At 45.0% G+C, this 26,400-nt stretch overlaps 1 protein-coding gene across 1 annotated transcript; it reads right to left on the reverse strand.

Annotated features, from left to right (window-relative positions):
- Positions 1 to 4,501: 4,501 nt before the first annotated feature.
- On the reverse strand, positions 4,502 to 26,058 carry PTP4A2 (protein tyrosine phosphatase 4A2). The gene is made up of 6 exons (XM_048327004.1): positions 25,993 to 26,058; positions 17,952 to 18,647; positions 16,163 to 16,255; positions 11,827 to 11,957; positions 9,369 to 9,443; positions 4,502 to 6,732 (listed from the first exon to the last, which is right to left on the reverse strand). The coding sequence occupies exons 2-6, from the start codon at positions 18,045 to 18,047 to the stop codon at positions 6,624 to 6,626; spliced, it is 504 nt and encodes a 167-aa protein (XP_048182961.1). The 5' UTR covers positions 18,048 to 18,647; positions 25,993 to 26,058; the 3' UTR covers positions 4,502 to 6,623.
- Positions 26,059 to 26,400: the final 342 nt, after the last annotated feature.

A 26,400-nucleotide genomic window follows, 5' to 3' on the forward strand; every position in this document is an offset into this window, starting at 1 on the left:
CCCGGGTGTCAGGAATCTGAACCGGCAGCGCATCCCAAATCCCGGCTGTGACACCACGGCCCTGTCCCTCATCCAGCCGGGCAGGAGCAGCAGGAACAGCTGGGAAGGTTGGAATTAGCATTAAGCTGGGGATGAGGCAGCTCTCAAAACTCCTCTGGATTTTCCCCCGGCAGTATTTTGTTCCCCTCCATCCTCTCCGCAGAGGGGTTGTCAGGAATTGGTGGAGTCACCGTCCCTGGAGGAGTTTCAGACCACGGCTGGATGTGGCTGACAAGGTCCAGCTGATCCATCAAAGGTTGGACTCGTTGTCCTTTGGGGCCTTTTCCAACCTTAATGGGATTCTCTGACCTTGTTTTTGCTGTCCAGGGAGGAGGAAAGGGGAGAAATCCATGGATCATCCCCGCTCCGAGCTGCTGCAGTCCCTGGGCCCAACACACTCCAAAGCCTCAGCCGGCCCCTCCATCCCTTGGGATCCATCAAATCCCTATTTTTCTCTGCCCTGCTCCTGATGCGATGGCAGGAAAGGCTCTGACTCACTCCCTGCCTCTCTGTCAGTGATCTCCCAGCAGAGCAGCTGCTCGCTCCCCTCCCTGCCAGGCGCTGGAAGGATGGGATTGAAGCGTTCCTCGGGAACACATCAATCCCATCCGAGCCCTTGGAAAACCAGGATGCTCTCCCCGAACTCCCGCAGCCGGGATCAGATGTCAACACACTGCTGCTATTTCAGCATTTCAACATTTGAACATTTCCCCCCAGGCCCTGACGGGTTCAGGAAAACTTCAGATCCCTGCTCCAGCCATTTCTATTCCACGCTGGAATCTCCTCTTCCCTTTCACTGTTGGGAATTGGAACACCAATAAATCACCCAGCAGAGGAGAGGCAGCCTCTGCCTGTGGAATTCTCCACAGGGACCCCAAAGCCCCGAGCCCAGCCAGCTGGAATAACCTCTGGAAAACAGGGACAATGGGAAAACAGCCACCAAGCAGCAGCCCGGGAAGGTCACGAGTCCCACAGCCCAGGGGGTTTTTGCAGCCAGGGATTCCTGCTGGGCTCCACGTTCCCAGCAAACGCTCCAGATGTTGGGAGCTCCCACGGCATCCCATCGGGATCGCCTCGGGATGCGGCCCCTCAGGGCGCTGGCAGGGAAGGATTCCAGCCAGCAGCAACTCCCTGGAAAAGAGGCTTTAGGGAACGCAGAGGGAATCCTGGGAGCAGATTCCCTCCTTCCAGAGGGTTTTCCACGTCCTGGGAGCAGATTCCCTCCTTCCACAGAGGACACCCCACATCCTGGGAGCAGATTCCCTCCTTCCAGAGGGTGTCCCATATCCTGGGAGCAGATTCCCTCCTTCCACAAAGGACATCCCATATCCTGGGAGCAGATTCCCTCCTTCCAGAGGACATCCCATATCCTGGGAGCAGATTCCCTCCTTCCACAAAGGACATCCCATATCCTGGGAGCAGATTCCCTCCTTCCACAGAGGACACCCCACATCCTGGGACCAGATTCCCTCCTTCCAGAGGGTGTCCCATATCCTGGGAGCAGATTCCCTCCTTCCACAAAGGACATCCCATATCTTGGGACCAGATTCCCTCTCTCCACAGAGGCAGCACATTCCAAATTCCCAGATTCCCTCCTTCCAGAGGGTTTTCCAATCCTGGGAGCAGATTCCCTCCTTCCACAGAGGACAATCCCATAACCTGGGAGCAGATTCCCTCCCTCTGGACAGAGAAGTGATTCCTTACCTGGCGATTTCCCTGCTCCAGCTCTTCTAATCCATCTCCAGGCTTGGATTGGGGATTTTCCTTGGAGCTGGCTCCGGTTTTCCTTCTCCATGTGTAGAGTTCAGCCCTGTAGGAGAGGGCAGAGACACCTCAAATCCCAGCTCCCCTCCAGAATAAGGAATAAATAAAGAATAAATAAAGAAAAAAATAAAGGGGAGAAAAAAGGAAAAACGAAAAAAAGAAGAAAAAATAAAGAAAAAATAATAGAGAAAAAAAAGAAAAAATAATGAAGAAAAAATAAAGAAAAAAAATTAGGAGTAAAGAAAAAAATAAAGAATAAAGAAAATAAAGAAATAATAAAGAAAAAATAATAAAGAAAAAATAAAGAATAAGAAAATAAAGAAATAATAAAGAAAAAAGAAAGAAAAAAGAAAGAAAAAAAGAAAAAAGAAAGAAAAAAAGAAAAAGAAGAAAAAAGAAAGAAAAAAGAAAGAAAAAAGAAGAAAAAAGAAAGGAAAAAGAAAGGAAAAAGAAAGGAAAAAGAAAGAAAAAAGAAAGAAAAAAGAAAGAAAAGAAGAAAGAAAAGAAGAAAAAAAAAAGAAGAAAAAAAGAAGAAAAAAGAAAGAGGAAATGAAGGAAAAAACGAAGGAAAAAACAAAGGAAAAAACGAAGGAAAAACAAAGGAAGAAACAAAGGAAAAATGAAGGAAAAATGAAGGAAAAATGAAGGAAAAATGAAGGAAAAATGAAGGAAAAATGAAGGAAAAATGAAGGAAAAATGAAGGAAAAAAGAAAAAAGGGAAAAAAGGAAAAAAGGGAAAAAAGGGAAAAAAAAGGGAAAAAAAGAAGGAAAAAAAGAAGGAAAAAAAGAAGGAAAAAAGGAAAAAAAGGAAAAAAAGGAAAAAAGGGGAAAAAGGAAAAAAAGGAAAAAAGGAAAAAAGGAAAAAAAGGGAAAAAAGGAAAAAAGAAGGAAAAAAGAAGGAAAAAAGAAGGAAAAAAAAAAAGGGGGGGAAAAAGGGGGGGGAAAGGAAAAAAAAAGGAAAAAAAAGGAAAAATAAAGGATCTCCCTGGCAGCCTCCACATTCCCCCAGAGCTGTTCCAAGACACAAAATCCTGGCTGGTGACCCCAAAAAGTACCTGGCACCAACCCCACCCTGGCACGAGGGCTCTGCTCCATGCTCCAAAGGGAACAGCGTGGCAAGAGAACCCAAAAATTCCCAAACTCTCTGAGGCTCCCAGTTTTCCTGTTGATGTCTCCCAGGTCAGCAGGATCCAGAGGGAATTTGTGGCATGGAAAAGAGTTAAAATTTCACTTCCTCTTTGCTGATTTAGGATTTAAGGCCAGCTAAAACAAGGGAAGGGCCTAAGATTCCCACTCCATCCCAAAGAGTTGGGGTCCTGCAGGAATATTTCAGTTTAATCAGCCCTGGAGAGCTTGAAAGGGGTTGTGGAAATGTTACCTGGTGCATCCCTTGGGATTTCAGGAGGAATCAATCTACTTGCAGGCAGGAATGTCTGACATTTCCACTTGGAGGAGTTCTGGGATCATTTGTGACCCCCCAAATCCACCCAACGCAGGACACCAGAACCACAGAGATCAGGAGTCATTTACCACAGAGCTGGGCTGAAGAGTTCCACTGAAATTCAGGAATTTCTAATCTTTTCAAACATCCTGGGGCCGTGGTGAGGTTGGAAGTGTCCAGGTTGGAGCCTCTGGAATGAGATGATCCTTAAGGTTCTCTCCCAACCCAATCCAGCCTGGAATTCTCTGAAGTGATTCCTGTGCCCATCATCCTTAACTGCTCCAAAAGCAACATTTTAAGTGATAGAAACAACACTTTAATCACAGCTCTATCTCCAATTCCAGCACCAGCCTAGATTTTGGTGAAAAAAAAAAACCATCCAGAGGAAAAAGTGACTCCTGTCAACACAGGAAAGATCTCAGTTCCAATTAAGGAGCTGCTAATTTTTATCCTAAATTAGCTTTTAATTAGCAGGACATTTCACTTCAGGGTGTGGTAATAAAAAAAAAACCAGAAACTTTGAAAAACAAACAAGAGTTTGGTGTTAGAAAACCCAAAAAAAAGCTAAAAAAGAGGAGCTGGAACTTCCAGCCTCTCCTCCCAAAGGTTTTGTTCTCTCACAGCCAACAGGGACTAAAAATTTGTTCTGGGAGTGGGAAAAATCTGATAAATGTTAGAAATCCAACACCTATTTGCAAGGAGATTTCTCTGATGGCAGCAGAGCAAAGCTGATCATTATCTGTGAAAACCCAGGGGGAAAAAAACCACCTGAAATGATTTAAAGAAATGATTTAAAGGAATTATTTAAAGGAATTATTTAAAGGAATTACCCAGATCGACTTCTGTAAGGAAAAATAATAAAAAAACCCACCTGAAATTATTGAAATAAATTCAACAAACAGCATTCCAGTGCTAAGGAAAATATTGGGATCCAGGATCCCAAATTTCCCCTATTGTCACCCCAAAACAATCCCCCCATTCAGGTGCTGCCAGGTGTCCAGAAAAGTTTTGGCAACAGCTCTTGGGAAAGGTCAGAGCTGTTGTTTGGTTTGTTTCAAGGTAAGTTTACACCTTTTTTTTTAAATTTTTAAAAAGATAAAGGAAGAAAGGAAAAGAATTGTTCCTATTTCCCTGTTAAAAACAGCTTTTTCCAGCAGCAATTCCAAACCACGACTCGTGGAGATAATTAAACCTAATTAAAGGTGATTATTCCCCATTAATGAGCTGCAATAAAAGCATCGAGAGGCAGAGGAAAAAGAGATTTTACTGCAAGAACTTTATTGCACCACGTTCAAGGGCTGAGCCAGGAGTTGTGCCTGTGGGACATAGGGGGGCACAGTGACAGCCCCACACTGTGACAATCTGCATTTCTTCACTGTTTCCCCCTCAAATTAAGGCTGGAGATGATAATTAGTACATTATAATCAAGAGGGGAATTAGGGGAGGAGGGGGAAGAATGCAAAGTTATACAGAGAGCCTTTAAAATCTGTTTTATTGTTCTTCAGGAGGAGTTGGGGTTGGGGTTTTCCATCCAGCTCAGCACCTTCCCCTCCAATCTGACTTCATTTGTCAAATTGGTTTTAAAGCAGGATTCCTTTTGCTAAAAAAAAAAAAAAAATATCCATTTTTTTATTTGCAGAAAGGTGGAACTTCAGGCTGGGAGTGCAGGAGGGGAAGGTAAAGGCCAGAAGTGGGTGATTTCAGCACCATTTCCCTCCCACCTGGGCTCGGGCCATTCCTCAGGGCAGCATCCACACCACAAACACTCCCAGCCCTCCTCGATCCATGGAAAGACTCAGGAATATTCCACAGGGAGGAGGGAATTCAGCACAACCACAGCACCGGGGGCTGGGGACCTCACCTGAGGGGCTTGACAAGTACTGACATTTTCTGCTTAAATTTCTAAAAGCTCTCCCAAGGATTGGAATTGCAAAAGTCCATTCCCTGTGCTCTGGAAAGGTTCGTGCAGGAGTCTGGAAGAGGGAGAAATCCTGGGAAGGGAGGATGGGTACGAGGCCACACCTGCTGCAGGTACAGAACAACAGCAAAATATCCCAAGGGAACAGAGTCCTAAACCTGGATCCAAACCCTTCCAAGGCTGGATATTATGGAAAAACATCCAGGAGAAGGTGCACAAGGTCACCCCTGAGGCAGGGCACTACAAAAAGTGTGTTTGGTAGAAGCAGCCTGGCTAAAATTGCTCCTAAAATCCCTTAATTGGTTCCCTGGCAGCCCCACAAAAAGATCTCCAAAAATCCGAGTTGTTAGGGTTTGCTGATGAAGGGTGCCAGGATTTTGGGGTGCAATTAGGGATTCTCCCTCCCAAAGACCCCAATAAAAAAGAAGAAGGCAATCAGTGGTTCAGTTGAGAAAATCCCCCCTCATTTTTCCCTCACACCTGGCCCCAAATCCCAATTTCCTGCGCTCAGCAAGGCAGGGAATGTGGATAGCAGCAGCAAAAAAAAAAAAAAAAAAAAAAAAAAAAAAAAGCCTTTTCCATCTTTTTGACAGAGAAATTAATTTTAAGTCCTTGTCTGAATCGCCCCTTGCTCACCCAGGACACTTTGGAACATCAGTCCTGTGCCAGGATGGATTTTCTGTCTAGCAACAGAAAGGGAGTAATTAACATTTCAGCCAAATTCTTTGGAAAAAAAAATCAAGACTGACACACACAGAGAATCTCACACACTCTCAAAAGTAGAATCACCAGAGGGTTTAGGCAGTGAGGTTTCTGTTCAAGCCCCCCAGGAGTCAGAATTCCATGGGAAACACCCAGCACAGACATCACCCAATCCCCTGGGATGTGCCCAAAAAGGGGCTTAAGGCTGTTCCCAGCCAGCCACAAAGGCTCCTCCTCGTGTCTCTGCCAGGTTAAAACCAAAAAAAACCTCCTTTTCCAAGAGTTTAAAGAGGAATTCATGGCTCAGGCCCTGACTGGGGGGTGCTTTCCTCAAGAAAATACTCCCTGCACAAGCCAATGCTCTGCTGCTTTTCCTCAGACATAAAGTTGACTTTATTTCTTTTCTTAAAAAGTTAAAAATACAGAAGGGTCAGAAACTGCTTTTCTCCTCGCAGATTGCAGCGTAAGGAGAAAACAATCCTTCACTGAAATGTTTCTCTTAATTGGGTTTTATTATTATTATTATTATTATTATATTTTTTTAATTTTGGGTTGGTTTTTTTTTTCCTCTCAATCATCATCACCCATTTTTTTTTATTATTATTATTTTTTAGGACACAGGTTGAGGAGCACTGACTCCACCGTTAATTTGATGACGTTTTGTTTTGATTCCAGATTCACATTTCCAGGTGCCAAGAGTCCAGAGAAGAGCCCCCTGCTCACTTCTGCCTTCCTTTTGAGATCTTTTTGTTTGTTTATTTATTGAACACAGCAGTGACCGTTGGCATCTTTGAAGCGTAATCGCATCTTAGGCCGGTATTTCTCCAGATAAAGCAGCTGTTTGGAATTGAAAGCTCCCCTCCTTTTCCTAAAAAAACACAAGGAAGGAGGATATCAATGGAAAAAGCACCACTTCGCTCACTTCAGGCAGATTATTTGTTGTTTTAATGAGGTTTTTTAGCTCGAAAAAGCAGAATTTTGGCTGGAATTCGTGGCTTGGGAGAGGGGGGATAAACCAGCACAATATTCCAGGGGAATATCCTGATCTAATTCCAGCTTTTTTTTTTTTTTAAAGGGAGATTTTATTCCCATGCCTTGCAGTAGTTAAGGAACAACATCAAGGTCACCCTCCCCAGGTGCTGCTTATCAGCTAAAAGAGACAAAGAGATAAAGGGAAAAAAAAAAAAGAATTTCCAAAAAGGCAGGAAAATCTGTTGCCAGCAATCCAAGGAAAACTGGAGACCCTGGGAAGCCAGGAAAAGCTGGAATTGCTTCGTGGCAAAGCTCCCTCCACAGAAATCTCACCTGCTGAGCTTCATTTCCAGGGATGTTGTCACTGAATTCATCCTGCCCCAGGTTTTTCTCCCCAAGATGGGAATGTGCCCCCAAAATTCCCCTGGGAATGCTGAGCTCCTCTGTTTGTTGGCTCGACACCCCCCCCCCCAGAATTTAATTTGTATTTTTATTAATTAAAAGTAATTTTTACAGTCTCATTTTTGACATTTTTACCTCACAAAAATCAAAATTTTTGAGCCTTTTCTTAACATTCAAATCCAGAATTTAAGGAGAGAGATCACCCAATAATCTTCATTAATTAGCAATTTTTACTGCTCCAGCCTAGACCTTTTTACCTCACAAAAATCCAAATATTTGAGGTTTTTCTTCACATTTAAACCCAGATTTTAAAGAGAGATCACCTGTTAATCCTCATTAATTAGAATTAATTTTTACAGCCCCATCCTTGACACTTCTACCTCACAAAAATCCAAATTTTTGAGGCTTTACTTCACATTTAAACCCAGATTTTAAAGAGAGATCACCTGTTAATCCTCATTAATTAGAATTAATTTTTACAGCCCCATTCTCAGCACTTTTACCTCACAAAAATCAAAATTTTTGAGGCTTTACTTCACATTTAAGCCAAGATTTTAAAGAGAGAGATCACCTGCTAATCCTCATTAATTAGAATTAATTTTTACAGCCCCATTCTCAGCACTTTTACCTCACAAAAATCAAAATTTTTGAGGCTTTTCTTCACATTTAAACCCAGATTTTAAAGAGAGAGATCACCTGCTAATCCTCATTAATCAGCAGCAATTTTTATAGTCCCATTTTTGACATTTTTACCTCACAAAAATCAAAATTTTTGAGCCTTTTCTTAACATTCAAATCCAGAATTTAAGGAGAGAGATCACCCAATAATCTTCATTAATTAGCAATTTTTACTGCTCCAGCCTAGACCTTTTTACCTCACAAAAATCCAAATATTTGAGGTTTTTCTTCACATTTAAACCCAGATTTTAAAGAGAGATCACCTGCTAATCCTCATTAATTAGAATTAATTTTTACAGCCCCATTCTCAGCACTTTTACCTCACAAAAATCAAAATTTTTGAGGCTTTTCTTCACATTTAAACCCAGATTTTAAAGAGAGAGATCACCTGCTAATCCTCATTAATCAGCAGCAATTTTTATAGTCCCATTTTTGACATTTTTACCTCACAAAAATCAAAATTTTTGAGCCTTTTCTTAACATTCAAATCCAGAATTTAAGGAGAGAGATCACCCAATAATCTTCATTAATTAGCAATTTTTACTGCTCCAGCCTAGACCTTTTTACCTCACAAAAATCCAAATATTTGAGGTTTTTCTTCACATTTAAACCCAGATTTTAAAGAGAGATCACCTGTTAATCCTCATTAATTAGAATTAATTTTTACAGCCCCATTCTCAGCACTTCTACCTCACAAAAATCAAAATTTTTGAGGCTTTTCTTCACATTTAAACCCAGAATTTAAGAAGAGAGATCACCTGTTAATCCTCACTAATTACCAGCAATTTTTATAGTCCCATCCTAGACATTTTTACCTCAAAAATCAAAATTTTTGAGCGTTTTCTTCACATTTAAACCCAGATTTCAAGGAGAAAGTGGGGAAGATCACCTGTTAATCTTCATTAATTAGAATTAATTTTTACAGCCCCATTCTCAGCACTTTTACCTCACAAAAATCAAAATTTTTGAGGTTTTTCTTCACATTTAAACCCAGATTTTAAGGAAAGAGATGACCTGCTAATCCTCATTAATTAGAATTAACTTTTACAGCCCCATCCTTGACACTTTTACCTCACCAAAATCAAAATTTTTGAGGTTTTTCTTCACATTTAAACCCAGATTTTAAAGAGAGATCACCTGTTAATCCTCATTAATTAGAATTAACTTTTACAGCCCCATTCTCAGCACTTTTACCTCACAAAAATCAAAATACTTAAGGTTTTTCTTCACATTTAAATCCAGATTTTAAACAGAAAGAGAAAAATCACCTGAGAATCCTCCCCTCTGAAGAGAGGGAAAGGCACGAAGCTCAGATTTATGGCAAAGCCATGCCATTATTTCAGGCTAAAACTCCTAAAAAACCCCAAATCTCTTCCTTAACAGGCCTGTCAAAACCACTGGAATGAAAGATTCCTGGGGAAAAGAAGCAAAAAAATGGGAATTTTCACTTACTGCCTTATAAACTGAACTGCATCCTCATACTTCATTCCACATTCAATGAGAGCAAGTGCAACCAGAACAGGAGCCCTGCAGGAAAAAATCAGTATTTAAGGAAGATCCACAGAAACAATAAATTGAACCCTTCAAAATTCATCAAATTCCTCTCCCAACAAGCAGCTGAAGGGTTTTTTTCTTGGAGTATTACCCACAGGAAGGAGTTTGCCTGATGTAAAATGACTTTTTGGAAGGGAGTTCTGCTTCCAAAGGAAATAAAAATCAATAGCAGCTCTTTAGTGGTTGGGGTGTGAGATAATAATTCTGGATTTTTATGCTTTTTTATCTCACTTGAACCTGATTTTCTGCTTTTTAACATCTTCTTGAATGCCTTTTACAGCGTGGATTGAGCTGTACAGAGGCAGAGCTATGAACACACGGCTTCATATATATTCACATATTTATTTTTTAAAGTACATTCTGTAAAGAAACGGGAATAAAGAGAATTTTCTGCTTTGGGATCTTCATTTTGGAAGTCAGTTAAGTGGAAAAAAAAAGTGGTTTTAACAAGCAAGAATCCCAGAATACACTGATTTTCTCCTGGATTGATGTTCACCCCACAGGGCAACAGGCACCTCTAAGGGTGGAGTAAAAAAGGATTAAAGAGGTGCCAGGAATTGGACAATTCATGGGGGTAAAATAACAAAATTCAGGAGGAATGACTCCCACTATCACCCTGCACCTGCATAAATACAATTATTCACTTGCCAAGTGTGAATTTGAAACTCTAAGGGCACTTGAATGAAATACAATAGACTAAAAGAGAATAGGAGAGACTAAAAGAGAACAGGGAAAAACAAACAGGGAAAAACTGGAAAAAACTGGAAAAAACTGGAAAAAACTGGAAAAAACTGGAAAAAACTGGAAAAAACTAGAGAAAAACTAGGGAAAAACTAGGGAAAAACTAGGGAAAAACTAGGGAAAAACTAGGGAAAAACTAGGGAAAAACTAGGGAAAAACTAGGGAAAAACTAGGGAAAAACTAGGGAAAAACAGGAAAAAACAGGAAAAAAACAGGAAAAAAACAGGAAAAAAACAGGAAAAAAACAGGAAAAAAACAGGAAAAAACAGGAAAAAACAGGAAAAAAACAGGAAAAAAAATAGGAAAAAAAATAGGAAAAAAATAGGAAAAAAATAGGAAAAAAATAGGAAAAAAATAGGAAAAAAATCGGAAAAAATCGGAAAAAATTGGAAAAAATCGGAAAAAATAGGAAAAAAATAGGAAAAAAATAGGAAAAAAATAGGAAAAAAATAGGAAAAATCGAAATAAAATCGAAATAAAATCGAAATAAAATCGAAATAAAATCGAAATAAAATCGAAATAAAATCGAAATAAAATCGAAATAAAATCGCTGTCTCTTTTCTAGGCCTGAACTCAGTTCCCCACTGCAGGCAACCAATTTTCTGGATTAACCCAGGATTTCTGTGCAGCTCCTGCTTTTCCCTGTGCCTGAGAGCAGCAGGGAAAGGGCCCTGTGGAAGGAGCAGATGGATTTGAGGTGTGGAGGTGACACAAGAGAGGAGAAACCTCTGGAAAAACCACTCGAGCCACATGTGGCCAGGTCCTGAAGATGTTCCTTGGATAAAACCAGAGCCCAAATGGGAAAACAAATGTTAATGGCTCCTGTGCCATGAAATATTGGCCATTTCTCCCTCTGGCTCCTCATCTCCTCCTCTCTTCTCTTGCAGAGGTGGGAATTTAAGAACTTGATGCACTCCCCACTCTTTAATCTTTGTTTTCCACTCCTTCAAGATGTTAATTAATGCCACACTGGAACAGCACCAACACTTCAATTCCGTTTATCCCCCAGGATAAATACAACATCCAGGGATTCCATTTGGGAATTGCAGCATTTTTTTTTTTAAATCTTGAAAGGTTCTTCCTCAAAGCTGGAGTGGTGAGGAAGAAACACCAGGCTGACTTCTCCAAACTGAAGGGAAGCCACTTGAGAGGAAGAAAAGTAATTAAATTAGTGCTCCTAAATGGCTTTTTTTTTTTTAATTTCCACAGGATAGTTTATCAGTGGAAAAGAGAAGGAAATAAAACAAAAACGTATTAAAAATGTATTCTACTTATGTGAAGTAGCACAGAAGTGTTTATTGTTTTAGCACAAATACTTTTAAATTAATGAATTCCTAACACTTTTAAATTAATGATTTTATAATATTCTTAAATTACTGAATTCATGATTGACAGAAGTGTTCTGACCCATCTCTCCAAGGTTTTTGATCAGAGTTCTGAAATCACTGAGTATTTTTAAGCTGCACTAAGTCCCTGCTGCTTTAATGACACAAATTTGAGCTTGTTGGCTTAAATTATTTGGGAGAAAACAGAGAAATTGGGGTTTGTTAAACACCTAGCTGCAAAAGAAATGACATCTTAATCCCATTTAGAGCCAGGAGAGCAGAGCACTGACCTTCCCAAGCCTGCCACACAGTGAACAGCCACACAGCATCCAGGCTCCTCCCGAAATTTGGTTTTCAAAAGGTTCAGCCAGTCCTCCACGATCTGACTTGGGGGTGGTGCTCCATCATCAAACGGCCAATCCTGAGGGGGGGGAAAAAAATTCCATGAAATCCACAACCTCCAGCAGTGGGAGAAGAATCCTGGATTTAGTGGGAAAAAAAAAAAAAAAAAAGGCATAATAAACACAGTTCTGGGGGTGTTTTTCTGGTGGCACAGGAGTTTGTAGGTCGATATTATAATGCAACATTAAATGTTTAACAACCATTTAACTGCACTCTGCAATAAACCCCACACGAACTCCTCTGCAATGAAGGATTTTTTTAGAAAAAATAGCTGCCCTTGAAATCCCATTTTATTAAAAAAGATGTGAAAATCAATAGGTGTTTTCAAATAAACACGGGAGAGAGGAGAACTCTGCAGAGTTCCTTCTGAAATCCTATTTGTGCTTCAGGCTCTGTGGAGGAGAAGCTGTTCCTAAAAATTCCCAGTTCCAATGGAGCAGCTCCTCCAGCTGCTGGGAATCAGGGAGTTACCAATCACCTGGATGGTTTTAATTTGAAAAAAAAAACCCACATTCACAAGCAGAAAGGTGTTTAAATAATGGCTAAAAGCCACATTTTTGCAGCCAGCAGTAAATCCAGGCCACATTTAATATCAACAATCAAAAATGCCATGGAAGCAGCTTCCCATTTTCCTGAGGACACACAACTCTCCTGGAATTTGTGCTCCACATCTTTCCTTGCAGGCCCAAGCACAACATCCCACAGTTTATAATCCTTTTGGATGTGGGGAGTGCTGGAGAAAGGATGTAAAGGGGGGGAAAAAACCCAGTATTTTGTAGTTATTTAGCACTTTTCTTTAGATGATGGTGATGTATTTTACCACAAAAACTCCTGGACTATTCCACAAGCTCTGGAAATGGAAGGAAATTGCTTTGAAAGGAGCCCTCTCCCCTCATCAGGCACAAACAACCCTTTCCTGGAGCACTTTAAGAACAGGTTCTGATTTAATAATATTCTCTGAAACCCGAAAACCACCGGAGTTTTCATTCTGAGATGCACTTCAACACTTCCTGAAGAACAAACAACAGCTCAGCAATGTGCTGCAAAGTGGGAATGAGTCTGAGAGCTACAAAACCCCCAAAAATACTGAAATAACTTTATATGGGATGAATTCTCCAAGCCTGAAGAGTGCAGAGAACTCCTTTGTTAAAGTACTTGGAAAATTAAAAATATCTGGGACAACACAGCAAAGTAAAAGGCCACAGGAATAAGATCAGCAAGTAAAACTTGTTCTTTCTAATAAAAGGCTTTTATGGGATTTTCCACTCAACCCCACAGTGCTGCCTGGATTATTTTAGGGCTGTGGCACCCCCTGTCCCAGGAAGAGAGGTACAGACTGCAGGATGCTGCTTTTGAAACGGGATTTCTGTGTATAAATTAAATTAAATCTTTTCCTTCATATTCACACAACTCCTGGGCTGGCCTGAGTCAACCCCAGCTGATCCCAGAGCTGCTAAAACACAGTCCAGAATGAGGAACAAGAATAATTCTGGCACCAGGGAAGGAATTGCAGCAGAGTTTTGCAGGAATTTTTTCCTTATTCCGAGTTCTGCCACCCCTGGATTCCTGCTGGACAGGACAGAAAAGCCATTTCTGAGCTGCACAATGAAAACAGTGATTAATAACCAGGATTGCACAAAGGGAAAACACAGCTCTCCCTGCAGCAGTGGGAAGGGGGGAGAGGCAGGAAAGGAAAGGGATTTATCCTCTTTTCCCTTTTTCTGGAACAGCCCAACAGCTCCAGGTCTGCCCTGGCTCCAGGTGGTGAAGAAGCGACAGAACTTTGAGGTGACAAAGAACCTTTTCTTCAAAAATACTGGAATTAGGAGCTCCCAGAGCTGGCCTGAATCTGTGCAGGATGAGCCCACAGCTTCCACTTCCAGCCTGGAATCGCATGGCAAGGAATTCCCACCTCCAACGGGGCACTTCCACCTGCCTGTGGCATCCTGGTGGCAGCTCTTGAGGGGCACAGAGGGTCAAGAAAATCCGATCCAATAAATCAAGGAGTGAAAGAAGGAGGACAAGGAAATATCCCTTCGATCCTGAAGATGAACAAAGCCACCACAACCCCTCTGGTTGCCAAAAAAATCCTCCCAGGAATAAAAATCCCTCCCGGTTTTCCTGACGGTCCCATTTGTGTTCTGAGCCTTGCCACACGAACCCAGCCCACAGGAACTAAATCCATGCCCAGCTCCTGGATCCCAGCCCTGCTGACAAACACGTGCAGGCAATAGTATTCCTGCTGCACCCAGGGAACAGCTCATTCCCTACTTTCTCACTCTGCCATCTGGAAAAAAGCTCCGGAGCCGCCACGTTCTACCCGTGATCCAACTCCCAGCTTTGCCAAAACACTCTCATTTTCGGGGGTTTCACTGAGTTTTTGACCTCAGCAGGGTAAAAAAAAAAGACATTAAATGGTGCTAAAAGAGGCACTGATCACCCCCAGGCTGCGGTTTTAATCTTTAATGTTCTTTTTTACAGGCAAATATTAGCTTTAAATAGCAAGGTGTTTTCTCAGCCGGGGGTAACTCGATCCCATTTCTGAGCAGTGACAGGGCTCTGCCTGGGAGAAAAAAAAAGCAGGAATTCATGGGGAAGAGTAGCTGGATTGATCTCCCTCCTGGAGCAGTGTGCTGAGGCTTTTTAGGCTGAGGGAAATGTCTTCAGACAGGAGATTCTGCTCAAAGTGAGAGGCTCCACAGCAGGGCAGAGCTGCAGGAAACCCCATTTCCAGTTTTTTTAGCAAAGCTTCCTCAAAGAGCAGCTTTCGGTTCAAAATTGAGGTTTGAAAGCTTCCTGAGAACCAAAACCTTGAATTATTTTAGAAACACAGGCTCCAGAGCACTGCCCAGCTCCTGCAGCTGCCCCACAGCCTGGAAAAGGTGGGAATTCCATGCCAGCTCAGGAAGAATCTCCCCTCCGGCACAGGAATTCTCTCCCAAGCCCCAGCTTAACTTAGGGCTCAGAGGGATTCTGCAGCACAATTTAATCCTTCCAACCTCTGGCAGCCTGAGGAGTATCCCAGGGAGAGGTTTCACAGCAGTGTGTCCAAAAACACCTCCGTGTCCAAGTCCCAGACAGCTCTGGAACTCTGGAAGGAGGAAAAACGCAATTCCAGAGGGCAGCCCTGCAAGGAGCGACTTTTCCAACAACACTGAAGCTCACGTGGCTGCCTGGAACTGGAATAAAAGCATTGCAGGGCTGGAAGCCAAGAAACCTGACTGACCTGGAGTTTTCACTGATACGCCAGGATACAAGTTTTTTTCTCCTCATGGAAAACTGCAGGAGTTTTCCTCCGGCTGAGCCACGGAAAGCAAGAGGCAATGGAGAGCTGCAGGAAGGTTGAGGTGCAATTTCTGCCCTCACAACACCCGAGTGTTACTCACTGCAGCAAAATAAACTGATTATATCAGGCACACTCTAATAATTCCCAAGTATTGCCTGGAAAAACACTGCCTGCAAGCTCAGGGTGAGCACACACCTCTTAAAAAAACCTCCCCTGGAACAGTCAGACACCATTGCACAATGGCAGCTGTGATTAAGCAGGGAAGGAATTCCACCTGCTGAACTGGGAAGTGCCAGTCAGAGGTCAGGAGGACAGGGTTTGATGGGATTTTGGGAAGGAATTCTTCCCTGGGAAGGTGGGGACGGGTTGGGATGGAATTCCCAGAGAAGCTGTGGCTGCTCCATCCCTGGAAGTGTCCAAGGTTGGGTTGGAGCAATCTGGGATAGTGGGAGGTGTCCCTGCCCCTGGCATGGATGAGCTTTAAGATCCCTTCAGACCCAAAACATTCCAGGATTCCATGACTCTCTCCTGCTGCAGCCATTCCACAGAAATCTGTATTAATGTGTCACCTACAGGCTCAAAAGTGGAGCTTTCTGTAAGAGCAAGGAACGGAAATTTTATCCACATCCTGAGAAAACCAACAGCAAAGCCAAAAAATGCCGTGGCCACAGACAAGGACCAAACCAGGCTTCAACCACAGGGCTGAACACCAGATTTTACCAAAAATAATCACTAAAAAAGCAAACAAAATATCCCAACAAATCCAAAAATACACAAAGGTCCAGTGAGTTTCCCAAAGCCACCTTTACCTGGTGCTACTTTACTTTCCTTTTGGCCAAGCTGGAGCAGCCCCAAGCTCTTGCCCAAAGCATGAAGAGATTCCCACAAGTTCTACACATGAAAATTCACATTTTTAGCCAGTTTTAAAGGCAACTCACTAGAACTTGGATTCCTTCTTTCTCGATTGGAGCTTGATCATAAGTGGCATCACAAACTCGCACCAAGGTTGTCACCCCGTACTTCTTCAGCTCCTTGAAGGGAAAGGAAAACATGTGAGCACTGATGAATTATAAATCTCATTTTACCAGCTATAAACCTCAACATTTTCCACAGTTTCAATGCACCGAGGTGACTGCCCAAGGAAGGAGCAAGAGATAAAGTTTGTGAGGACGAGTTACAAGAGAGAGGACAAAAGAGAAACATCTCTGAGGGGGAAAAAAATTACAATTTTAAAAGCAAAGTTAAAATAGCTGCTTAAATCCTCCAAGCAGCTTCTTCTCCTCCTCTTTAAATAGAAGCCTGGGACTGTTTGCTTCAGCCAGTGTTGACATTTGGAGGCAGGGAGGAACAGAACACACACCCCACCATAGTCCAGCTTCCTGGTAATGCACTATAAGTAGCACTCGGTGCCAGATAAAGAATCAGAGGATCAAACAAAAGTTGCTCCAGTTCACTCTGAAGGTTCATAAAGCAAGTAGGAATTTCCTCTGGTGTCTGAGCTGAATCCTTATTGCACCTCACAATTAACAGGAGTATCTACTGGAGAGAGACTCCTGAAAAGGGAAGAAAATTCTCAATAACGGGGGTGAAATAAAAACAAAACGTGGCCGTGAGGGAAATGGAGCAGTGGTATCTGAGCAGACCCACGTGAAGGGACACTCAGGCAGCAGCTGGAGATGACAGGATCCCTCTGGAATGACAAAAACCTGCACACAGCAGATAAAAGCCCTCTTGAGAGAAGCCAGAAGGGCACAGAGATGTGAAATCCACTGTGCTGCTGCTCCTCTGCTGAGCCCATCTGCCACTCGCACAGAAAATTGCATTTTGCTGTATTTAAGATGTCACTATGTCAGTCACAGCGTGACCCACAGCACTTGGCTCCTCTGGCAGGGTGACCCAGCAGAGGCCACTTTTCATGGATCAGCTCTGGCACCTGAAATCCCTGACAGTTCTGGGATGGACAGAGGAGCTGGATAACTCATCCTGTAAATTTAAACTTCTGTTTGAGTCTTGCATTTAATCCTCTGAGGGAAGAGAAAGCTCAGTTCCAACTCCTACCTGCTTCTTGAAAAGCAACAGCTGAGCAAGGGGTTGGTTTATTAAAAACCAACAAAAACCATTGTTCAATGAAAAAGAACATCTGGAGTCGCAGAATATTCAAAAACCAGGACAAGAACAGCAGAATCATGGAATGGTTTGGGTGGGAAGGGAACTTAAAGCCCATCCAGTTCCAGGGGACAGGGACACCTTCCCCTATCCCAGATTGCTCCAAGCCCCATCCAGCCTCGCCTCGGACACTTCCAAGGATGGGGCAGCCACAGCCTCTCTGGGAATTCCATCCCAACCCCTCACCACCCTCACAGGGAGGAATTTCCTGGATATTTAACCTAAATTTTCCCTTTTCCAGTTTGAACCCATTACTCTTGTCCAAGGAGTAAATCCTTGATGGTAAGGGGGGGTGTGTTTGTATCCCAAAACTGAAGCTCTTTCAAGCCAAGAAATGCAAGAATTCAGAAAAAAATCATCAGTGGCTTAGAAAAAAATCATCAGTGGCTTCTCTCCTCGTACTGTGAGGAGAATGTGAATAATGAAGACAAAAACCCCTTAAATTTTACCCTTTAATTTCAGGTAACAGGCAAAGCACTGAGCAGCAGAGGTGAGGAAGGACTGGTCAGCACCTGAGCAGGAATTCTGAGGAATTTGGGAATTGTTTTTTGGCCTCCTTACCTCGATGAACTTGCTGAGGGTTGCATTGGTTGGGTTGTGAGTGATCAGGAAACGCAGATTCTCGTATGTAATTTCCACGGGGGCTGGACGGTTCATAATGGCAAAGAAAATGTGTGAGGGGCCAAAAAAAAAAAGAAAAGAAAAGAAAAAAAAGAAGAAAAATAAAAGGGGAGGGAAAAAAAAAATCAATGACCTTGGAAACGTTTCACAGCAGAAAACATCAAAAAGACCACTAATATGCTTGGGATTGATCAGAGCTTGCTTTGACGGGTTTGTTCCTCAGGGATTTTGCTCCTAGAAAAGCAGGTTTGCTTCAGAATCCTCAATTCCTGGCGGGTGGTATCCTTCAGACTCCCGAAATTCCGACTACATGCAAGACTAGGCAGCCTGTTCTACATTTAGGCACTGGTGAGGCGAAGGAAGTAAGGGCAGGTTTTGTCTCCACTTCGTTTTCCTGGCGCTGAGTTCTGCCAGAGTCAGTGACAGGAATCTGCTTCCAATGGGCAGGAGATATCCCATAAATTTGAGCGCGTCCCGCTGTGTTCCCGGAGTCTTCAAGGCAAAGGGAATTCTGGCACACCCGTGGGGAGCCCCCTCAGCTCACTTGGCAGCCAGGGTGCTGTGCTGGGCCTGGCAGAAGTCTGCCCTGACGCTCAGAATCGCCATAAATGTGCCAAGTATCCTCCAACAGAACACCTGGAATCAGGGAAAAACAGCGGGAAAAGCGTTGGTGGTTTCTGTTTCCATCATTGACTCGCCCAGAGGAACTCAAAATTAAGGCCAACACTGAAAAAAACCCCAAATGAATAGAAGTTCTGAGAGCCCTAATCCCAAATATTGTGAATATTCTCTCGGGATTTGTTGTAATTCCTGCTCCTGGAGCCACTAAGAACATGGAATTCTCGCTGTGCCCCCAACCAGGTGTCCTGGAATAACAGAGAACAGCATAAAGCCAAGCACACACTTGGAAATGTCATGGGCACAGCCCCACCTGCTTGGCTGGAGCCCAAATATATAAAAAATAGCACTGCTGTGGCTCTATTTTCTGAACAAAACCAGCAGCAGGAGCAGAAGTAAGAGCAGAATAAAAAAAAAATAATAAGAGTATAATCAATTTTTCATGTCTTTGAGCTCTTGCTAGCAGATAAATTTCACCCAACTTGAAGTATCCCCCAGAAATCTATCAAAGTGATGGCCAAATGGTCATTTAGCTGCAATAACTTTTAGTTATTCTCAATTATTTCAGTTATAACCATAATAACTTTTGGTTATTCTCAGCCTTATCTCTATTTACAGACCTGGGCTTTAAAGGCAGCCAGTTTGAAGACCCAAAATTCAAAATACAAATGTTTCAGCAGTGAAGGATGGAACAAACCATGAAATTTAGGGAGATGAAAATGGACTTATCCCCAACTACCTCGAATCAGGAGCGAAATATTAAATTATCAACGTGGCTCTTCAGTGCTTTCAAAAATAATGAAGCCAAGGAGTCGCTGCTGACACCTCCTTTTTTGAGGGGAAAAAAGGTCGAAATCAGATGGATCAAATCCCACCCCGCAGGCAGAAGTCACAGACTTCTGCAACTGGAGTGGAAAGGTCACCGTGGCACAGTGGAGTGAGGATAATTAGGGAAAAACACACCCCCACGGAGTTCCCATCCCAAACTTGTGCAGTGCTCAGTGTTTAATGAGATCCTCACTTTCAAACAGGCAAATTAAGCGCTACGAAATTACCTTTTCCACTGCCATCAAGTCAAAAATCACCCAAAGAACAGCAATTATTCCCTTAAAGTACAGCTTTCAGTGCCAAAAATGGTATTAATTAGCTTGCCAGAGGCAAGAGAAAAGCTGTGTTCAATCACCTCCCCCGACCTTAACGCAGCTCCTGCTCTGAGTGACTGAAATACAAATTTCCTCCATGAATCCTGGGATGTTTTATCCACAGGATGGAACCTCAGCCCAGATGGGAGAGTGCCCTCTAAACACATCAGACTCAAGTCCTTACATTTATCAATTCGCTCTCTCATAGATCATAGAAAACTTAGAGGTGAAAGCCCAATTAGAACTTAATTAAGGAGAATAAAAATGGTTTTTATAAATAATTTAATGGCAAAATGAGGAGAAAGGAGAAACTCCATTCCTAGATTTCCTTTTCCAAGATTTGGGTTGGAAGAGCCTCATCCAGAGCTATTTTTGCCCTGGAAGTGGTATCAAATCAGGGTCATTTTGGATACACTTCAAATCAAAGAGGGAATTTCACCCCAATTATTTTAAAAGGTGGTTGTACAAACAATTTACCAGGTCATGAAGAAGTGGAATATCTCATTTCCACGTGTCCTAAGCATGGCAAGGAGTCACCAACTCCTTGGTGACCTTGGCCAAGTCTTTTGGAGTGGCTCACCTCCTCTGAAAAACGGGAATGACACCGGCTCCCCTTCCCAAAGGGATATTCCTGAAGCATTTAATTAGCTCCTAGCTCAGGAGTGATTAAAAATGTAAAGCACTGTATTTAAGCCTGAAAAAGTTATTCCCAGCAGGATAAGGAGTTGATGTAGCACGCAAGTCGAATTTTAAAAGTTTGGGTTACTGACAAATATCAAGTTTAAAAAGAAAAATCAGGCTTCTAATTAAGAAAATGAAAACTTATTGTCTACAACGTCCAATTTCCCCAAGTAAATACTTTTTAAAAATCTCCCTCCCCATGTTACCAAATAAATTCACACTTCAAAACCCCGAGAGAACTGATGGCAATAAATTGTAACCAGGTCTGTGGACAGCAGCAAACAAGGAATCGTTTTTCAGCCAATTAACCTTCCGATTTTATAGGCAGAAAGTGAGCTAGGACATGGAGAGCAACCAAAAAATGACAGCGTGTTTGACGTGGCTGGCCTGGAAAAGGGAGCAGAACATCCGAGGAGGAAGCAGAGGAGGAAGAGGAGGAGGAAAAGCAGAGACCCAGCAGGACAAACAGCCGGGAATAAACACTCCTGGGGCTGAAAGGATGTGCCTGGGAGGCAGCTCCTGGTGGTGTTATCAGGGAATGGTTATCAATCAGCATGGAGAGGTTATCGATCTGTGCAGGTGGGAGGGATTTAGGGAAGCTGTAGCTGAACACACACAGAGATGCCACCAGGATTGGGCTCCCCTCACCCACGGCCAGGGAGAGCCTGATCCAAGGCAAATTTGAGAGGAATTTCCTTTAAAATCCCATGAATGGGTAAAAATAAGCTGAAAACCTATGGGAAGGGCAGTCATTAAGCAGCATAAATCAACCAAGGTCATAACTGATCAGGAGAGATCAGGGAAATGAATTCCTGGCTCGACAGGAGGCACTCTGGAGATGGCTGGAAGTGAAAAGCCAACACACCCACGACCTCCATCTCCAGGGGCTGCTGTGGCATTGATTCCTAAATTAGAGATTCCAGCAGAGCCAGTGGCCCTCGATTGAGCCAACACCAGTCCAGGGTAAATGAAAAACAAGGAATCACACCATGAGGAATTCCCAGTTCCACCGGCTCCTCCAAAACTGAGCTGCCCAGAGACAGAGAGAGAGAGAGAGAGAGAGAGAAACAGCTCGGAACAGCTGCAGCTTCCAGGGATTGCAAAACACGGATCCCCCTGGAAAGGTCACTGGGATCCCCTTTCCAAATGCCCCAGGGCACAGGATGCACAGCACTCCCTGCTAATTTGTTACTCGGAATAAAAAGGATACTTGGGTGTTTGGAAGGCCTCGAGCCATCCCAAATCATTTTGTTCCTCTAAGGGAGAATCCACGTTCAGCGTTAAATTCGTGAGCTGCTGGATTTTTCTCTTCCATAACATCTCTGGCATTTCCACACGTGAAATCAGCACCACCAGTGGATCCCATCAAATTTGCCATCCTGCCATCAGGCCAGGCCTTTTTCTGTCACTCTGCCCACGCCAGGTTTCACTTCCCCTTCCTGAAAATTCCCCACTGAGTGACCCCCATTGGATCCCTCCACTGCCAAAATCTTTCATCTGGAGCATTTCCCAAGTGAAAGAAGTCAGAGACCTCCAAAACAAGCCTTAAAACTTAGAACACAAATCAGCAAGAACCTAAAAAAGATCTTTTCTAAAATAACCTCTCCCAGCACATGGAGGAAAACCCTGGAACGAAATGGTTTTGGATGAACTCCTTGGAAACCCTCTCTGAAGGAAGCCTGCTCAGACTGACACGTGCCCGGAGAGGGGTGAGGTCAAAAAAATTTCACTGTTCCACCCTGTCCACCCCCGCGGGCGGCTGGAGCTCCTTCCCAGCTCCCTCCCAGTCCCTCCCAGTTCGCTGACAAGCTCTGGGAGTGACTCACTCGTTTCCTTTCGCACCAAAGCTGTGTAAAAGCCGCAGCAGATACGGATCTGCCCGAGCAGGAACACAAAAACCTCCGGATGGATGAAAGAAGCCTCCTCGGCTCGAAAGTGACACGTCAGGAAATGGTGACAATTGTCACCTGCTCAGGGGGAGGACAGGCCTGCGGCAAAGCTCAGGAAGTTGAGCTGCCATCCCTAAACAGGAATGGATGCAGAAATCACCCTGGAAGCACTGGGAAGCAACTGGACACTGCCATAATTCTTCCAGGAAGGTGCTTTATGCTCTTCCCTCTCTTAAAGTGCTGTTCTGACACTGGGGTTTTTTTTTAAAAACACCTTCCCCACCCATCGCTTAAGCTTTTAGAGGATATATTTGAATGTTATTTGCATTCCATGCCCAAAAAGTTGAAAGTTGCTGAAAGTGTTTGAAGTCGAAGTTGCTAAAAGTGTTTGAAGTCAAAAGCAAAAGGCCCTGCTGAGAAAAAAAATAAATAAATAAAAATGAAGCTACAATCTTGTTTAAGCCACAGAATTATATTCAAGTAAAATCAAAAATTACTTTCAGAAATTTGTTTGCGACATCAATAACTCCTTGTTAAAAATCAGAATGCTGAGTTGTCTAAGCTGGGCTTTGATAACAAGGCCCTGCCTGATCAGCAGCTCCCCCCAAACAACTCAGACTAAATATTCTCACACTTCCAGCTGAAATATCAAACCCAACACCAAAACCCCATTAACAAGTCAAGCAAGACTTAAAAGCAACTTCAAAAATCACACAGAAAACACAGAAGCTGCAGAGTTGAGTCACTTGCACCTCGCTCATCTCGCTAATTTGAGTTTGCCATCCACCTCTGCTGGGAAAGTGGAGCTGGCTCCTCTGAGGAGTTAAAGCCAGGCTGACAACTGAGCCTGGGGCTGACTGATAAATGTCACTGGCCCGCCACAAAGTCCCGATTGTTCCCAGCCACAGCCCATTCTCCGGGGCACAGCTCGGTTTTCAGGGCAGAGAGCAAAGAACTGAACTTTTTAGCACAGCACAGAGAGAAACAAGGGGCAACAAAAAGCTACAAGTAACAGTGACCCGAATGGAGCCAACCTGGAGAGGTCTTAGAGCTGGGAAAGGAGATTTCAGGCTCATTTAGCCCTTCACAATCAGCAAAACGAGCCAGGGGATGATAGCAAAGCCTCTCTAAAGGGGTTTTATACTCTTGTATAAGAGCCTGAAGAGCTGCCAGGCTGATCCAGCTTCAGCTCACCTGCCCCAAAAAGAGCAACCTCCAAGCCAGCAGGGCTGATTTCCAATGTTTACACTGAGCTGCTCCAAATCTCCAGCTGTCAAACTGATCCAGAGGCACCGACAGCACCGAGCTGCTCTCTGCCAGCGCAGGAACATCCCTGACAACACGAGTTGCCCTCCCAAAACACGGCCAAAATACACAACACCAAAACACAAATCTCAGGATGGTTCAGGTGGGCAGGGACACCTTCCACCATCCCAGGTTGTTCCAACCCAACCTTGGACACTTCCAGGGATGGGACAGCCACAGCTTCTCTGGGAATTCCACCCCAGTCCCTCCTCACCCTCACAGGGAGGAATTCTTTCCCTCATCTCTAAAGCCACTCTGTGTCAGTGTGAAGCCGTTCCCCCTTGTCCTGGCACTCCATGCTCTTGTAGGAAGTTCCCTGCTTGCCCTACACCTTTTCCAGCTGTGGATCACCCTCCTGGAGCATGCTTTTCAATGAATCACCTGGCTCTCCCTCCCAGACCGCTCCACAGGTAACAGACCCGGAATTCCAGAGCGGGTCAAAGTCCAGGCAGGAGTCAGGGAAGCACCCTCAGCTCTGCCCTGACGCACAGAAAGCTTGGAGCACTGCAGGGTGCAAGAGAAGGACGGATCTCTGCAGGGAATTCAGCCTGGAATCATTCACTGAAGTTTATGAGGTGTAGCTAAAGAAAAAAAAAAATCACAACTAGACCCTGAGTAAGATCCACATTCCTGGCTGTGCATCCACACTCCTACCTTAACTCCAGCTGAGTTTGAGCTGATTAAATCCAAGTATTTCTACATGTTGAGTCATAAGGAGACAGAGTTTTCTGGCTGCTGCTACTGGTGGGTTTCTCTTTTTTTTTTTAATTTTTTTTTTTTCCCCTCTCCTTTAAATCCTAACTGCAGTTCTGAGTCAGACCCTGCCTGGTTCGTTAGGGGAGTTTTGAGGCGAGTTTCCATTTATACAGGAGTCTTTCAAAGCCAAATTTCTGCCTTCCTCCTCCTCCTCGCCCCGAAACCAGCGAGCACAGACTGCCCCGGGAGAAAATGCAGATCGTGACTAATCACACCCAGGAACCATCATGCGACTGAGGGGAGGCCACTTCCAGCACTTCCTCACCTGTGCTCCAAAGCCCCAAATCCCAAAGCTCAGCTCCTTCTCACCCACAGCACGCCCCGAGCTGACATTCCCAATTAATCCGTCCCTCCCTGACTCAGACCTTCCCGCAGGTCACTCGCAGCACCCTGGGCCACGCCAGGGCTTTCCTGAGGCATTGCTTGTCCTAGAATTCATCGGCTCCCCCCTCTTCCAGCCCCAAATCCCACAGGGCAGCCCTTTATCCAGACAAACCGGCCCCGGCGTTCGCAGCCCTGCCCCCACTCCAACCCCAGGAAAACCACCACATCCTGGACACCCTTCCTTTCCTGCTCCATCTGCCCCCCTCCAGCCTGAGAAATGTCACCCTCCCCAGCCTTTCCCCCTCTATTTTCCAGCCCTAAACACAGAAAAAACCCTTCACTCTTTACAGACCGCCTCGAAGCTTCCCTTTCCCCTCTAAAAAAATCCTCAGCTTTTCTCAAACTTGTCCCCCATCCACACAGGAATAAGTAACACCCCTCCCCTCAAACACCCCGCTCCAAACGCCCCCCAAACCAGGTAGAACCCCCCCCAAAAACCAGGTACAACCCCTCCTGCAGCCTCCTTGTCCTCCCACTGTTTCAATCCTACAGGAAACGCCCTCCCTTCCTCAACATCCCCCCAAAACCGGCTGCAAGGGGGGGCTTGGACTCCCTCCCTTGGGGTTCACTCCTCGCAGCCCCTCCCCCAGGTGAGGGAGGACCCCCCAAACCAGCCCTGCAGGTAGAAGGGACCCCTCCAATGCTGCAGGTCAGGGCCACTGTCCCCAACCAGCCCCAGGGGGACCCCCAGTGCAGCCCCCCCCAAGCAGAGGAGGGACCCCAAAGGTGAGCAGCGACCCCCAAACCTCCTCCTCGCACGCAGGGAGCTCTCAAAGCCCCAAAGGATCCCCCAAACAAACCCCACAGGCCAGGAATTTCCTCCAGAACAGGAAGGACTCCACGAACCAGCCCCTCAGCCCAGAAAGAGCCTCGTAGACCCCCAAATCCCCCCCCCAAAACCCAGCCCTTCAGCCCAGAGGGAGCCTCCTGGACCGCCAAGCCCACCCCAAATCAACGCCTCAGCCTTCTACAACCCCGAGACCCTCCAAAACAGCCCCTCAGAGCACAAAAGCCCCTCCAAACCACCCACAAGGGCCTAAGGAGACTCCCCAGATCAGAGAGCCCCCCCCCCCCCAGAGCAGGGAATCCCCTCCAAACACGCCAAGCAACACCCGGGATTCCCCCCCTTCCCCGGCTCCCGGGGCGGCGGCTCCAGCCTCCGCACGTCCCCTCCGTTCCCCCGAAGCCCCCCGGTTGCCCCCTCACCCTGGGCATTGAGCGGGCCGGGGGCCGGGCGGGGTCGGGCGGGGTCGCGGGCGGGCGGCGGGGCCCGTGACGGGGCTGGGGCTGCGCTGGGCCCGGTCCGGCCGGAGACACCGAGAGCCCGCGCGCCGCCACACGGCTCCTCGCGCACAGGCCGCGCCCCCCCCCTCCCGCCCGCGGCCCCGTGGTACGGCCCGCCCCTCACACCCACGGCCGGCAGAGTGGTACGGTCCGCCCACACGCGCCCCCGCCCCGGGGCAGCGCGGTGGGCGCGTCCATTCGAGGCGCCGCGGGGGGGGAGGTGGGGGGCATGGCTGGGGAAAGGAGGGCTGCGTGAGGGTGTCGCAGCAGCTTCCAGTGTCTGGAGGGGCATCTAGGGAAGCCGGAAAGGGATCCTTCGTCAGGAACTGT

Source organism: Corvus hawaiiensis, chromosome 23 (genome assembly GCF_020740725.1).
Source record: "Corvus hawaiiensis isolate bCorHaw1 chromosome 23, bCorHaw1.pri.cur, whole genome shotgun sequence".
Lineage (NCBI taxonomy): Eukaryota > Metazoa > Chordata > Aves > Passeriformes > Corvidae > Corvus > Corvus hawaiiensis.

What these genes read in the sequence shown, in the direction of transcription:
- PTP4A2 (XM_048327004.1), bottom strand. Translation starts at nt 18,047, where the DNA reads ATGAACCGTCCAGCCCCCGTGGAAATTACATACGAGAATCTGCGTTTC. An exon ending in AAGAAGGAATCCAAGTTCTA is followed by an intron (nt 11,958 to 16,162) that starts GTGAGTTGCCTT and finishes CCCCCCCCTCAG; the next exon opens with GATTGGCCGTTTGATGATGG. An exon ending in TGTGTGGCAGGCTTGGGAAG is followed by an intron (nt 9,444 to 11,826) that starts GTCAGTGCTCTG and finishes TTTTTCCTGCAG; the next exon opens with GGCTCCTGTTCTGGTTGCAC.